At 48.7% G+C, this 15,121-nt stretch overlaps 1 protein-coding gene across 2 annotated transcripts in view; it reads left to right on the plus strand.

Moving 5' to 3' along the window:
- Positions 1-15,121, plus strand: part of Kcnn3 (potassium calcium-activated channel subfamily N member 3) — a 154,970-nt gene that overhangs the window by 80,980 nt on the left and 58,869 nt on the right. For both annotated transcript variants that reach the window (XM_031374530.1, XM_031374531.1), the window contains one exon: positions 9,122-9,540. In XM_031374530.1, the coding sequence (XP_031230390.1) occupies positions 9,122-9,540 (419 nt within the window). The remainder of the gene's footprint in view (positions 1-9,121; positions 9,541-15,121) is intronic.

Raw genomic sequence — 15,121 nt, forward strand, 5'->3', positions numbered from 1 at the left:
TTTAATTTCATGTGCATTGGTGTTTTGCCTGCATGTTTGTCTGTGTGAAGATGTTGGATCCCTGAGTGCCATCTGAGTGCTGGGAACTGGACCTGGGACCTTTGGAAGAGAGCAGCCAGTGCTCTTAACCTCTGAGCCATTTCCCTAGCCCAAGTTTTGCTTTTAAATTTCAATTTTTCTTCTTCCTTCTGTTCATCTAGCTCCATGAAGCTTCTGCTTACTGGAAATTTTATGTTCATTGCTGGTATAGACCTGAAGTTCATCTCATCACTGACAATCAGCTCTTGTCCTCAGGGAAACCCAATTAGGGATCACAGGACTTTTTGATGTTGTTTCCATGGTAACCCTACAGCAATGGTGCACATACATAATATCTAATCTAAGGAGTTTACATTTATTTGTCTATAAACTGTATATTAATAACACATTTTACAAAAATTTGGATTTTTAAAATCTGAAATGTTATCTTCTGCATTAAAAAAATAATTCATTTATTTTTAACTTTATGTGCATTGGTGTTTTGCCTGAATATGTGTCAGTGTGAGGATTTGGATCCCCTGCAACTGGAATTACAGACAGTTGTGAACTGTCAGGTGGGTGCCGGGAATTGAACCCAGGCCCTCTAGAAGAGCAGCCAGTGCTTTTTTAACTGCTGAGCTGTCTCTACAGCCCCTTCTGCATTTTTTTTTAATGATGGAAAAATTCCCTGAGGTTTTTCTCCCACAGAGGGAACACAAAAGTTCCCCTCCCCCATCTCTTCATTTTCTCTCTTTAATTTAGAAAACTTTATAGTTGAGTAAGAATGAAGGCTTTTCATTTGGCTGGAATCTGTCTACACATTGTCTCCCTTGATGGCTGAGAACATTTTATGAGACAGTTTTGCTCAGATAAAGAGCAGAAGGGCCCAAGTCTTTCAAGCCGAAGGGAACTACTGATCTAATGAGACAATTCAAACTCACGGTGGCAAACAGGACAGTTAAGGCCTCTCCTCGCTTTCCTGCCAGGGCAGCCACTCCCCGGCCTGCAGCTGTCCCACAGGAGGCTCCAGGGTGTCTGGTTGAACTGACCTGTTCTGAGGTGACCAGATGGCCCTTCAGAGCTGGCTGTCACGAGCCAGTGATGATAGAACTTCTCTGAGAGACACCCTGTGGAGGAAGTAAGTCCCACCCCAGTGAGCTGGAGGGGCCAGAGGGCTTGTCCGAGCTTAGCCTGTGGAGACCAGGCATCAGGGGCCAAGCTCAGTGCTCTCTGGTACACCTTGTGCTCTCTGAGATCATTTTCTTTGGTACCATCAGTGGCTACTCAGAGTTAGGATACTCACAATGATCTCTTCGCCCCTTGCCAGCTAATCACGGAACTCCCTAGATCTACTAAGGAGACTAGCTGTTCCGGCACTCCATAAATTCTGTTTATCGCTGTTATCTGATTTAGTTCACCAGTGAACTTCCTTAAACACTTTCAGAAAACACTTTAAAAGAACAAAACAGTTCAGAAAAATACTTTAATACTTTGATTTATTTCTTGGTGTCTGAAATGAAGTCTCCATAGGGTGTAGAAGGAGGGATGGCTATGATCATGGCCCGCACTCCCCTGGACTGGCCAGCCCTAAGACTATAGGGGTTAGGAAGTGTCAATAGGTATTGTGGGCTCTTTCTAGATCTTGTTGCAGGAGACCTGAAAAGGGAAATGTCAGGTGTAGAAGGCCAATCACCTAGCTGCCCTAATATCTATAGGTACATGTCAATATCAGTGTATGTGGATGATGGTACTGTATAGCAATGCCCCTGAAAGACAATGGCTTAAGACTACATCTGTGTAACTGGGCTCAGTGTGGTGGTCCTCTGCAGAGCTTGGTCATGTGCTGGCCTAGGAAGGCTGTCATGAGCCAGTGATGATAGAACTTCTCTGAGAGACACCCTGTGGAGGAAGTAAGCCCCACCCGAGTGAGCTGGAGGGGCCAGAGGGCTTGTCCGAGCTTAGCCCGTGGAGACCAGGCATCAGGGGCCAAGCTCAGTGCTCTCTGGTACACCTTGTGCTCTTTGAGATCATTTTCTTTGGTACCATCAGTGGTAGCCCCTGACAAATTTGAGTGACAGAGAAAACGAGGCCGTTTATCTGCAGCATGCCCCATAGAACTGATCTTCTAAACATCAGATGCATTGCATTTTATAACATCCTATTTCCCAAAGGAAGGCACTGGGTCAGGTTCAACTCAAAATGTTGAACCATAGACTCTGCCTCTTGTGGGACGGAGAGGCAATGTCACACTCACAGAAGCAAGTAGCTCTGTGGACATTTTCTGTAATCGACATTTGGTACTTGTCTCCAAGCGGTGCCGAAGTCTCATCTTACCAGGTTCTCCTGTGAGGGTCCTCATGTGCCTCTCTGATGCAAGAGCCACTTGAGATGGCAAACTGGCTTCTGGGATATGTGTCTTGTGTCTATGTCCCTACAATGGCCTAAGCTGGTTGGTTCTCACTGGTTGTTTCACCGAATTGAGCTGAGTTGAACTGAATTACTTCTGGCTTTTCTCTAATCACTGAACATTAGGAATCACTCTGTTGTGTCAACCTGCCTCCAGAAGTTCTTGGGATTGGAGTAACTCCTGCTCACAAGAGCAAAAGAAGTAGTAGAAGGATCCAGCCCTGAGCAACCTCTCATCGTCTGAGGAAGGAGTCAAATTTTGGGAAGTCCACAGGCTGTGGTGCCACATGTCCCTTCTGCAGACTGACCCGTCCCTGCATGAGGAGGATCCCTTTTCCAATGTGAGGCAACAAGTCAGCAATTTAGAGACAGAGTTTCTCTTCCCACCCAAGAAGTCAGTGGACAGGGGGCAAGCCCAGGCAGAGTCAGGAGAAAACTTCCTTGTCTAGCCAGGGTCTTTGACACCTCTCCCTTCCAGGGCTATCTGCAGCCTCGCTTTAGCCACCTGTCAACATCACCCAGGGCCTTTCCAAAATCCACCAGAGGCAATCAGGCTTGAGTCATTGATATCAAGGCCCGGGGAGACTGGTTCCTTGTGGAGACACTTGCCCATTTCTCCCAGATCGCTCTGATCCAGCACCACATGAGATCCTGATTCTAGAACCAGCAGGATGTTCAACAGGTAAAGGGGCTCAGCACCAAGCCTGATGAGCTGCATTCAATTCCCAGGACTCACATGGTGGGGGATGGAAGAACTAGTTCCAGCAAATTGCCCTCTGTCTCTCTACGCATGCACATACGCATCTCCACAAATGAACAAATAAACATAATAAATATAATAATAGATGTCACTTTGAAAAATAATAATAGATGCTTGTCTCAGGTTAGCTCTAGAACTTTTTGAAGTTGGAGATGACCTGGGCAGTTTATTGCAGATTGGGCCATCCTCTGGGAAAGGAGCAGCACCCTCCATGGCGCGAAGTGCATTGCCGGGCGCTTTGGTAGTCATAGGCTTAGAACCTGAAGGAGTTCTCACTCATTCACCAAAACTTGACTTAATGCCACAATGTACCAGGAACACTGTTAGCCAAGTGAATCAGCATGGGCTCTGCTCTAAGGAGCTCACAGAACTGAGAACACATGCTAAGTAGGAGGCGCCAGCAGGAAAGTGCCACAGAATTCTGGCTCCTTAGAGCAGGATGCATGTGCCGGTGAGGTTTCCCATCCCCAACTTGACATAAGCCAGAGTCATCTGGGAAAAGGGAGCCTCAGTTGTAGAAATGCCTCCATTCCTTGACTAATGACTGATGTGACAGAGTGGGTGAGGCCACCCCTGGGGCAGTGGTCCTGAGTGAGCCATGGGAGCAAGCCAGTAAGCAGCATCTCTCCATGGTCTCTGCTTCAGCTCCTGCTTTGACTCCTTCCAATGATAGACTGTAACCTGTAAGCCAGATAAGTCCCTTTCTCCCCAGGTTGCTCCTGGTCCTGTCACAGAGACCAAAACCTAAGATAATTCACATTGAGGACCATCATGAAATCTTTATCTTCAGAGAAGGAAACTGCCCAAGAGAGGGAAGATTAGCTGTCCAAAGTCAGATAAGTGGTAGCATTTAATAAACATCTAGTTAAGATTGAGCTTAGGCATTGGCAGTAGTAGAGATCAAGGAAGCTCCCACTGAAATCACTGGGTCCCAGCCCTGGTTACCCTTTGGTATCCAGGAGCTTTAAGAACAATCCCAGCACCCAGGAGGCTGAGGCAGAGAGATTGTAAGTTCAAGGACAGCCTGGGCTAGATAACAGGTTCAGACATCAGCCCTACCCTCCCACTAGCCCTCCTCTCCCACCCATCCAATCTTGGTCTGAGGATGGACCTTGGCAGTCTTGGTCTGAGGATGGACCATGGCCGAGAGATGCTTTTCTTTCCTTCCCTCCTCCCTCCTTTCCCCTCCCTCCCCTTTCTTCTGCTAAGCTCCTGTTGTGCAAGGCAAAGGGGATTTTAACAGGCCTCCAAAGTGGCTCTGATGTGCAGCCACATTGACAGCCACTGGTCTAAGTGACAAGACAGATGGAAATGCAGTAAAGACCAATAAAATAAGTGAAACTTGTGATTGGCAGGGAATGAGCAGGAGGCCGAGGAGCTTCAGGGTGATCTGCAGGAAGTGAGGTCACACTGCAGAGCTGTGATTTCCAAGAGTAGAAAGCACAAGGCTGTCCTGTGTAGGAGAGCCCCGGATGTTATGGGAGATGCCCCGCTCTGCAGGGCCATCAAACCCTGTCATGATGCCTGTCTGGCAGGTACTTTCAGTCTGCAGGCTGAAATAGTTCTCCTTGTTCCCCTACTCCAAACAACCTCCCCCAAGTACACACTGCTTGTAAATGCCCCAGCAGCAATCTCTGTGATCCACCTAGAGAATAGTCGGTGGAGCGCACAGGAACAGGTGTCCCGGAGTGGAGACAGTCGAGCAGACTCTGAGGTCTAACACCTGGTGTGGGAGGCTCCAGCCAGCTCGCCAGCCTCTGACTTACTGCACCCATCTCCCTTGCATCAAGAAACTGAGAGGCTGGTGGGGACAGCATCCCAGGCCAGTTCTTTCCCGTTGAGCCGTGTAGTTCAGTGGAGACCCCATCCTTCAGTTTAGATGAGGTACCAGCTCAGTCTCCACCAAGCAATCAAAGGAATCTGTTACTCATTGCTTCAGTTCCTACTGCATGAACCCAGTTACTATAGCAACTGAATGTGCTTCTTTATTACTGGATGGAAGGCTTTAATTTTGTATTTAAAGAGTTTGGCCAGATAGTCATGTTGCCATGACTCGGGCTTCTGGGTAGCAGTTAGGAGCAGACAGACACCTTGGAAATGGCCATAGATCTGTCTTTCTAATTGATGGATCTGGGCCTGGGAAAACCCAGACTGCACTGCACTGAGAGAGAAGGCTCCCCAGGTGCTGTGCTGGTACCTCCCCCTGTTCACAGCCGATTCCTGATGAGAGGCCCCTGAGCCAGGCATTCCCAGGGTGGCCTCTGCTTCCCCTGCTGAGCTTCACCCAGGGGCCTTGCTCGGGTGTTTTGCTTTACCCTCGCCCAACAGGCAGTGGGCCTTTAATATGTTTGTTGAACACTGGTTTATGACCTTATTGAGTTTCACATTTGTTATGGCCCTGTATGGTCACAGGACAGGAAGAGGGGGAAGTTGAGGCTCAGCAAGGTTGGAGTCTGGCCCACTTCACAGCCACCACTTTTGCCTCTCAGTGGGCTGCTTGGATGTCTGGAACTCGATCCCACGGCACGTAGATGTCACAGGCAGACACTAAAAGCAAGAAAGCTCATCTCCACACAGCCCTCCACCACACACACGCACTGTCTACCTCATGTGACTCACCTGTTTGCGTTCTATTTGTATCTCGTATGCCAGGGACTCTTTGACTCTCAGGTTTTATTCTTGGGGGCCTCAGGCTAAGGCAGCATGTGTCTTCTCCTTGGATGAAAGGACTCATGGGAAGTCAGTGGAAAGGAGTGAGGGGGTGGGGGGATGCTTAGTGATTGCCTTCAAAGCCGAAGGGTGGGGCCCAGACCTTGGAGGAGGCGAGGCAGTCTGCTGCAGGCAGAAGTGGGCAGAGCATTTGTGAATGCTGGATTTGAGGTTGAGCTCGTCTTTCCCCAGCTTCTAACAGCGTCATTAGCTTCTTCCTCTCCCATCCTGATTGTTCACTGGCCTTTCAGAACTGGTCCCAGGCAGGATTCAGGAGTCACTCTCCTTTCAGGATATACAAGTGAAGATGCCTGTCCTCCAAGGCTCACTGCCCCCAAAACACCAGCCGAGTTAGGCCACAAGACCTCCACCCTAGGTCTTCCCAGTAGAAGCCATGCCGGCCGGAGGGCAGCAGTTCTCTGGGGATCTGGGCAGAACACGTGGGGTGCGTGGCAGCAGGTGGCAGCCAGGGAGATACAGAGGGTGTGGTGGGCACCTCTATTGTCTTGGCTGTAGCTCCAACCTTATGCAGGCCTGAGTTGTTGTGAACAGAGGAGAAGACCAAGCTTGCAGAAAGGCCAAAGTGGAGCTCCTGAACAATCATCAAGTGCAGTGGGACCCTGTTGTAGGGCTTCCTTGGGGGCAAAGCCTGGGCCTTCCTCAGATGCGAATCTCAGCTGAGTATGCACAAGGCAGTAGTAGACACCCAGGGGATGTCTACTGGAGTGGGTTCTCATGACATGGCCCCAGGATTCGGAGCTCTGAGGAAGACTGGGTCTAGAAAGGAATGGAGACATAGCCGAACCTGGCCCTCATTGTATGGAAAGACTAAGATGCTCAGTGATTGCTAAAGTAAGGCTAAAAGGAAGGCATAGCTAATATTAACAATAGCTAATAGTTACTGCTTTGCTTATGGTTGCCAACAGTGCAATGGGTGCACAGCAGGTTTGTTGCACATCAGATATACTATTGTATATGATATATGCAGTGCGCCCGTTATAGCCTCTGCAGCACATGGCACATCCCCAGGCAAGAGGATAGGGAGGCAGAGAGGTTCAGTAACTCACCCAGGGTTCCAGAGCTGGTTAACAGTAGGCTCTGGAGCCATGCAATGAGTGTTCCACACATTACCCAAGGTGCAGTATGGCCTGCAGACACTTGCTGCCCCTTCTGAGTTGGGGTCAGGAACCTGGCTGCCCTGTAAGCTCACTGCTACAGGAAAGTCCTTCTCCACCAAGGCCACCCCTGCAGAGATTCAGAGGTGTGGGGTTTGAATGCTTTTGTTCCCCCTTTAAATACAAAAGCACTCTTAATCCTCCTTAGCAGCGGAGTAACAAGGAGGCTGGATCCTTCATGCTGGAAGGGACTTGGCAGTGGAGAGCAGAAAGGAAGGACACTGACCTAGTGCTCTTCCCTCTGTTCATTGGATCTGGGGGAGTCCTAATAATTTATTTATTTCATTTTTATATGCATTGGTGTTTTGCCTGCATGCATGTCTGTGTGAAGGTGTCAGATCTTGGAATTATAGATGGCTGTGAGATGGCATGTGGGTGCTGGGATTTGAACCCGGATACTCTGGAAGAGCAGTCAGTGTCCTCAATTGCTGAGCCATCTTTCCAGCTCTGATCTGGGGGAAGTTTTGCCCACACACCAAACGTGAACACCAAAGGGGTGTTCTGCAGTTTAACCCAGCTTTAACACTCTATTTAAAGTTACATTAAATGCCACTGGCTACTGGCCTGCCCCATTTCAAAAGTCCACATGGGGCTGACCGAGCTGTGAGTCGGGGGGCCCCCATGACGTGGGTCTTGGATTTGAGTCACCTGCTGGACTTGAGTGCACAGTTCGGGGACATGTTTGCACAGTTATTCTTTGGGGGTGTTTCAGAGAATCCCACTGAGCATCAGGCTAGAATGGACTCCCAGGGCAGGAGTATGGGAAGGGTGTCTGTGGGCGTGTTGTCTCCCAGGTGCCTCTATGGTCAGCTATGTAGACGACTCCACACCTTGGGGCTTGACAGAGGCTTCTTTGTGTAGAGCACACTTGATGAAATCACTTGCCACCGATGGTCAGCTGCTAGGGAGGGTGGAGCTGGCTGTCTTTCTCCTCCTTGCTCCCACCCCGAGGCTTGTCAGTCATGACATGGGCATTTGGAAGACTGTGAGTCTGACTGTGCTGGAGATGTGACCCAGTGGCAGAAACACCAGCCTGGCTTGTGGGAGACCTTGGGTTTAAACTGCAGCACTGAATAACAGTAGCCAGGTGTGCACACCTTTAACCCCAGCACTTAGGATGCAAAACCAAGTAGATCTCCGTGAGTTCAAGGATAGTCTAGTCTACAAAACACGGGCTTGCCAGGACTACATAGTGAAACCCTGTCTCAAAACAAGATAAGCCCCAAAGACTCATCATTTTTGAAGCTCAGTGTGTGTGTTGTGTATATGAGTGTATGTACGTATGTGTGTGTATTTGTGTATGGGTATGTATACATGAAGTATGTGTGTGAGTGTGCACATGTGTATGTGTGTGTATTGTTGGGGGTCAAACCCGGTATCTTGTGCATGATCTGCTATACCCCAGCCCTTTCCTGGATTTTAGTAGTTGCATGCCTCAGCCAAGATGAGGACCAAATGTATTCTTTCTTATTATGAATCTCAATATCCAGTTTGTCAGACTGGAGAGATGACTCAGAGGTTAAGAGCACTGACTGCTCTTCCGAAGGTCCTGAGTTCAAATCCCACAACCACATGGTGGCTCACAACCATCCGTGATGAGCTCTGATGCTCTCTTCTGGTGCGTCTGAAGACAGCTACAGTATATTTACATATAATAAATAAATAAATCTTAAAAAAAAAAGTATCCAGTTTGTCATGCTGGCTTATTCTTGCAATCCTAGAACTGGAAAGGTTGAGGCAGGTGGATTCATGAGTTTGAGGCTAGCTGGTTATAGAGTGAGACCTTGTCACAAACAAACACGACAATATCCTAGGGAGTAACTTCCAGAGGAGGGAAGCGAGGTTCAGAGAGTGGGTGTCTTAGCTAAGACCTCCATCTGGACCCACACAGGTTTTCTGACTCCACTGGGGCTCTCACACAGGTGGACTCCTAGCATGTCCCTGAGGTGGCCAGGCTCACGGAGCCCCAGCCCACCCCACCCCCACCCCGCCTCATCTGTGACGCTCCTGCTCACCTGTCCTGGCCACACTAATGTGCTCTATGCTCCTCCAGCTCTTTGTGATCGACAATGGTGCAGATGACTGGCGGATAGCCATGACCTACGAGCGTATCCTCTACATCAGCCTGGAGATGCTGGTGTGCGCCATCCACCCCATCCCTGGAGAGTACAAGTTCTTCTGGACTGCACGCCTGGCCTTCTCCTATACCCCGTCTCGGGCAGAGGCTGATGTGGACATTATCCTGTCCATCCCCATGTTCCTGCGTCTATACCTGATCGCCCGAGTCATGCTGCTACATAGCAAGCTCTTCACTGATGCCTCCTCCCGAAGCATCGGGGCCCTCAACAAGATCAACTTCAACACCCGATTCGTCATGAAGACGCTCATGACCATCTGCCCCGGCACGGTGCTGCTGGTGTTCAGCATCTCTCTGTGGATCATCGCTGCCTGGACTGTGCGAGTCTGTGAAAGGTATTTCAGGGAGACCCTGAGCGTGGGATGGGGAAGGGAGGAGGAGTAGAGATGTCCAGGTCTGAGGTCTGACAGAGGAGGCTGGAATGTTCTCAGATACCTCAAAGGAGAAAATGGGAGCAAGAAGAGGAGGGCAGAGCTGGTGTAGAATATTGGAACATTGGAGTCCAGGTAAGCTGGGGAAAATACACATAACTAACTTTTGTTTCTTCTTTTAGACCAAAGTGTCAAAGCCTTCTGGTCACACACACACACCCTTTTTAAAATATTTATTTATTTATGTATTTATTTATTTACTTAATTTATATGAGTATGCTGTTGCTCTCTTCTGACACCCCAGAAGAGGACATCAGGTCCCATTACGGATGGTTGTGAGCCACCATGTGGTTGCTGGGAATTGAACTCAGGACCTCTGGAAGAACAATCAATGCTCTTAACCATTGAGCCATTTCTCTAGCACCTGGTCACATCCTTAACTCCCCCCACTCAGTATTTATTGATTTACAAGATATTGTACGTTCTCCTCTTAGAGATTAATGATGCTTGCAAGTGTTTATAAGGCTCTGATAAGCCCTGCAGTAATGAGGCCTATTTATTTTTGCTTAGTTCAAATTTCCTCATATAATTATTTTTGCCCACAGATCTTTTTTTTTTTTTTTTTTTTAATCATGCACCTCTAGTAATATGTGTCTGCTCAAGGTTTGGTCCACTGATTGACAGCATCGGCATCACCGGGAGACTTGTTAGCGTATAGGACTTAACCCCAGAGTTACTATAGCAGCAGTGGCCTTTTAGCAGTGTCTCACCATGATTCATGTGCACTTTAAAGTTGGAGAATCACTATGCTGGTGAGACAGACTCAGGCTTTAGTGGGCTGGGCAGTAATTCAGAGGACTGCAGATGGGAGTGGAAAGAGGGGCAGTGGCCTCCCAGGGACCCAGGGCTCTGCCATGACCAGGTGGCTCTCAGAACGCCCACCCTTGTGGCTCCCCATCAGGATGATACTACCTCCCCACTGCACCCCTCAGGTCCTGTGGGTGACACCTGACCTCTTCAATCTGACTGTGTCTCATCCTAATCAGATTTCATGTATAGACTCTGCCTGAGAAGCTGTGGTTTCCTTTTTACAAACTAAGTGTTCACCTGAAAGAGAACAAAGCCATGGTCTCGAGGTAGACCATGAGGTAGCTTTGGTGTGGGAGGGCACAGAGAAAATCCATGTTGCTTACACAGATCCTGATAGCTGTCCTTAATGCATGAGCACTTACGATTTGACTGTCAGATCTCCCACATGCCCATCTCTGAGCTGAGATAAAACAAGGCAGAGAATTCTAGCAGAGAGTTGGCTGAATCGTTAGCATGTGGGAGCCACAAATGAGATTTCCCACCGGCTTTGGGATATTCCGCCAGTCGGTATGGCTTTCTGATTCCAGACAGAGACATTGTGCTGCCCAGGACATTATCCTTATATGAGAGGAGCAGCCTCTGAGAACCGCGCTGTGACTGCCAGCACTGGGTGACAGAGAGCCCAAAGCCACACCACCCAGAGCCCCACTGTAGCTCAGCAGCTAAGTTTCTTTTCCAAACTGAGATTTATACCAAACCAGCTCTTCATAAACCTTCTCTGGCAAATACTTACCTGTGACAGAGAAATGGTGCTCCGCCTCCTACCCCCAACTCCTCATGGAACTGTCCTGCTGTTTATTTGAGACAGGGTAGTCCAGGCTGGTCGTGAACTTGTGATCCCTCGGTCCTGTTTCCTGCCTCGCCATGCTGGGATGTCAGGTGTGCACTACCATGCTGGCTGCCTTGTGGGACTCTCTGCTGAGACACGCCAGTCACTCCACCTTCCTGGGCTTCAGTAACGAATGAAGGATAATGATACCTGCCTTACAGGATTCATTGTTAGAGCCAGGCAAAGCAGTCCTTGCACACTGTACCTTGCCACACATTGTGTAATCCCCACATAACTCAGGATCGTTGTGGTTGCCTTTTTTTTTAATAACTGGAATAGATAGACTACTACCAAATGCCCACTGATACTCATCCTGTTTTCCTTTCTAAGCATCTGAAGCCAAGATTTCCAACAGCAGTGATTGAATTTGTATAGCCCTCTGGGGCACTTGAGGTTTTCCGTTTGAAATACATGTATTTCATGAATACTTGTCAGGCATGTATTTCAGATGAATGGGCTGGCTAAGCATACAGTCAGGGACACCTGCAAGTGAGTTCACAAGTACAGTGACTTATTTATTCATTTCTGGAGACCAGCCACATTTTGAAGGGCCTTGTTTTCAGAAGTCTTTGGATTTTAGTTGATAACGAACACCCTTCAAAGCTTCCAAGTCCAGGCTGGACTTGTCTGGTCGGATGAAGTCAGCTTGCATTAGCCCAGGTTAGACAAGATTAGCCCTTGTTAAACTAGCTTGTTAAATTAGGCAGTGCTGCTACAGAATTCCCAGCTCTTCTTTTTGCAAACATGGCTTATGAGTTTCAGCTGAACATCAGGAAACCAAGCCAGCCAGAGCCTCCCATAGTCTGCCCTCTAGGGAACAGACTTTGTGATCACAGGCTCAGGTATGGGTTAGGCATATGTGGTGCTGAGCATGGGAACATGCCCTGGCTCCTGCTTCTCACTCTGTCCTGGTTTTGTATCTCATGCTTCACGCTGTCCCAGCCTAACCCAGCAGCAGACTCAAGGAAGCCAGACTGACCTCACCTTAGGGCTGGCTGCTAGAGAGTGAGTGGTCTGAGGTCTCAGGGCTACTGAGTGTGCAGCCAGAATGTAAGCATGAGTTCAATTCCAAACTTCAAATTTATCTTGTCAACCCAGGCTGGATCCTGCAGGGACAGGAAATTGTGCTCTAGACTCCCCCAGCCACGTCCCCAGTCTGAGGTCTGAGGGCTACTATGGTGACACAAAAATGCCAGGCTTGTCATTTGGTCTTCTCTGATGTCTGTGGCCTTGATTGCTTTGCCATGCTGTGTCCAGGGCTGACTTTGTGTTCGGTGAACTCTTCATGTCTGTGCACACGTGTGTATATGTGCATTTTTGTTTGTTCAAATGGCTATGCACCTGTGTACATGTGTGGGTGTGCATGCACATCTGCGTGTGCATGTGTATGTACAGTGGATATTGGAGTGTACCTGCTCTGCCCTATGCTGACTTGAACACCAATTGCCTCTGCCTGGTATAGAGCTGGTTGTGAAACATCACCTCTCAAGGGAGCTGCCTGACTCGGCGTCATGCCCCTTACTCAGGGTGGCAGGAACCCACTGATGGAGTTTAAAGTAGAGTTTCAAGGCCCCTTTTCCTTCCAGAGCAGTGGTTCTCAGCTTATGCAGTTTGAGTGACCCTTTCACAGAGGTTTGCCTAAGACCCTCTGCATATCGGATATCTACATTACAATTCACAACAGTACCAAAGTCACAGTTATGAAGCAGCAATGGAATGGTTTTGTGGTTGGGGGTCACCACAACATGAGGAACTCTGTTAAAAGGTCACAGCTTTAGGAAGGCTGAGAACTACTGTCCTAGGGGATAACTGTCTAGGGTCATCGGACCCTAGGGGTCCCTGAGGAGTCACCTGGGGTTTCTCTTACCACAGCCCCACACCTGGCCTATGCTCCGTTTCCTGTGCTGATTCCGAGCGCATCCTCATCCCCTAAATTTCTGTCCTCAGATCTCACGGTCTTTGACTCTTGCTCAGATTCTGATTTATAGGACTGTGAAACATGTACAGAACTCAGGTAATCAGGCAAAGCTCTTCTCTCGAAATGCCCAGCTAGTTTCTTTTAGATCTGTAGGTGACCCTGTGCATTTCAAGGCCAAATCCTAAGCATGACTGGCTGAGACAATGAGACACGGGTGACACTGTGGGGCTGAAGGGTTGGAACCAGGGTGGGAGGAGGAGATGGAAAAAGATGACCTTGATCTCTCTCAGTTTGATCCGATGATGGCTCTGTCACCTTTGGTGTTAGAGAAGGTGGCTTGTCAATGGTATTATGCACCATGACAGGTTCTAGAACCTACCCTGGCTGCCGTTGCCCTGACCTGGGTTTGCATTATGGCCCAGATGGCTTCCCTCAGCTGGACTTATCTCTAGCTGTATGCACACACTTCTGAAGTTGCTATGGAAATCCTCTTTAGCAAGATATGTTTCAGAAGTCATTTTTCGTATCTGGGGTTGGCTTTTATGGGACAATAAATGTTTTTACATCTCCTCCTGCCAAGGACAGACTGGAGTTAATAATGGCGCAGAGGAGCCCTGTGTTGGGAGAGCAACACCTGGTTGCCAGGGCAGTAGCAACATTGGCGGCTTGTTTTGCTGGGACCCCAGAGATGCATTACATCACCGCCTCCGGAGCCTGACAGTTGCGGTGCTCAGCATTCTCTAGGATTCTCTTGGCTGCATGCCCACCTCCCACAGGCCTCTCAGGGCCACCCCAGGAACCTCCTCATTAAACACTGTCAAATGCCAAGCAGCACTAGAAGGGGAGCCGTGGAGGCCCTAGGTCCCAGTGCGCCAGGCCAGGGAAGTCGGCTTTCCCTGCACTCTCTGAACAGTATTCTGGCTGCCTACTTGTGCATGTTTATCTCCTTGGAAGAAGCAGAAAGGCCTTCACAGCACAGACATGCGCTGAGTCTTGCTTTGCAAGTAAACCCTCTCCATCCTCTTGACTGTCTAGCCCCTTTTGGATTCTTCCCCACCAGGGCTCCACAGGCTGTACACAGGCTGTCTGTCTCAGGGTCTTGGGCCTTGTCAGCAGGTGTTTGGTTTTGACTGTGTGAATTTTAATTTTTTTACGCAGGTATTTTAATGAAGAATTTAAATATAAAGATCTTGCCTGTAGAGCCAGAGAGAACCAGGCTGTTCTGGGGTTGAGGTTAACAGCTCGGGGGAGAATGCTTGACTAGCATAGAGGAAACCTTGGGTTGGTTCTCAGAACTGTGGATAAAGAGCAGGAGGAGGAGGAAGAGGAAGAAGAAGAGGAAGAGGAGAAAGAAGGACCAAACTATATTCTTTTTGTTGTTGTTGTTGTCGTTGTTGTTGTTTGTTTGTCTGTTTGGTTGGTTGGCTTTTGATTGCAAGACAGAATTTCTCTGTGTAGCCCTGACTGTCCTAGAACTCACTCTGTAGACCAGGCTGGCTTCGAACTCAGAGAGATCTGCCTGCCTCTGCCTCCCAAGTGCTGGGATTAAAGGCATAAGGCAGCAATGCCAAGCTCCAACCTATATTCTTGTTCTCTGTTGTTGATTGGTGAAGCTCTGAGACAGGAACAGAGAGGAACAGAGGGCCCATGGCAATGGGCATGACTTGAGGAAAGCAATATGGAAGCCCCCAAGCTGAGTGAGAAGAGCTTAGCCGAAAAGAACTTGAAAAATCGGGCTTAGGACTGTGGTGGTGAAGCCTTTGGTACATACTCCGCTGTGGACCTTGCGCAAAGATAAGTGGGAACTGCTATTTTCTCTAAGATAATTTGAGTTAAGCCTGTATTTAATATACAGGTGATCAACACATACACACACACACACACACACACACACACACAGAGAGAGAGAGAGAGAGAGAGAGAGAGAG

Source organism: Mastomys coucha, unplaced genomic scaffold (assembly GCF_008632895.1).
Source record: "Mastomys coucha isolate ucsf_1 unplaced genomic scaffold, UCSF_Mcou_1 pScaffold16, whole genome shotgun sequence".
Taxonomy (NCBI): Eukaryota; Metazoa; Chordata; class Mammalia; order Rodentia; family Muridae; genus Mastomys; species Mastomys coucha.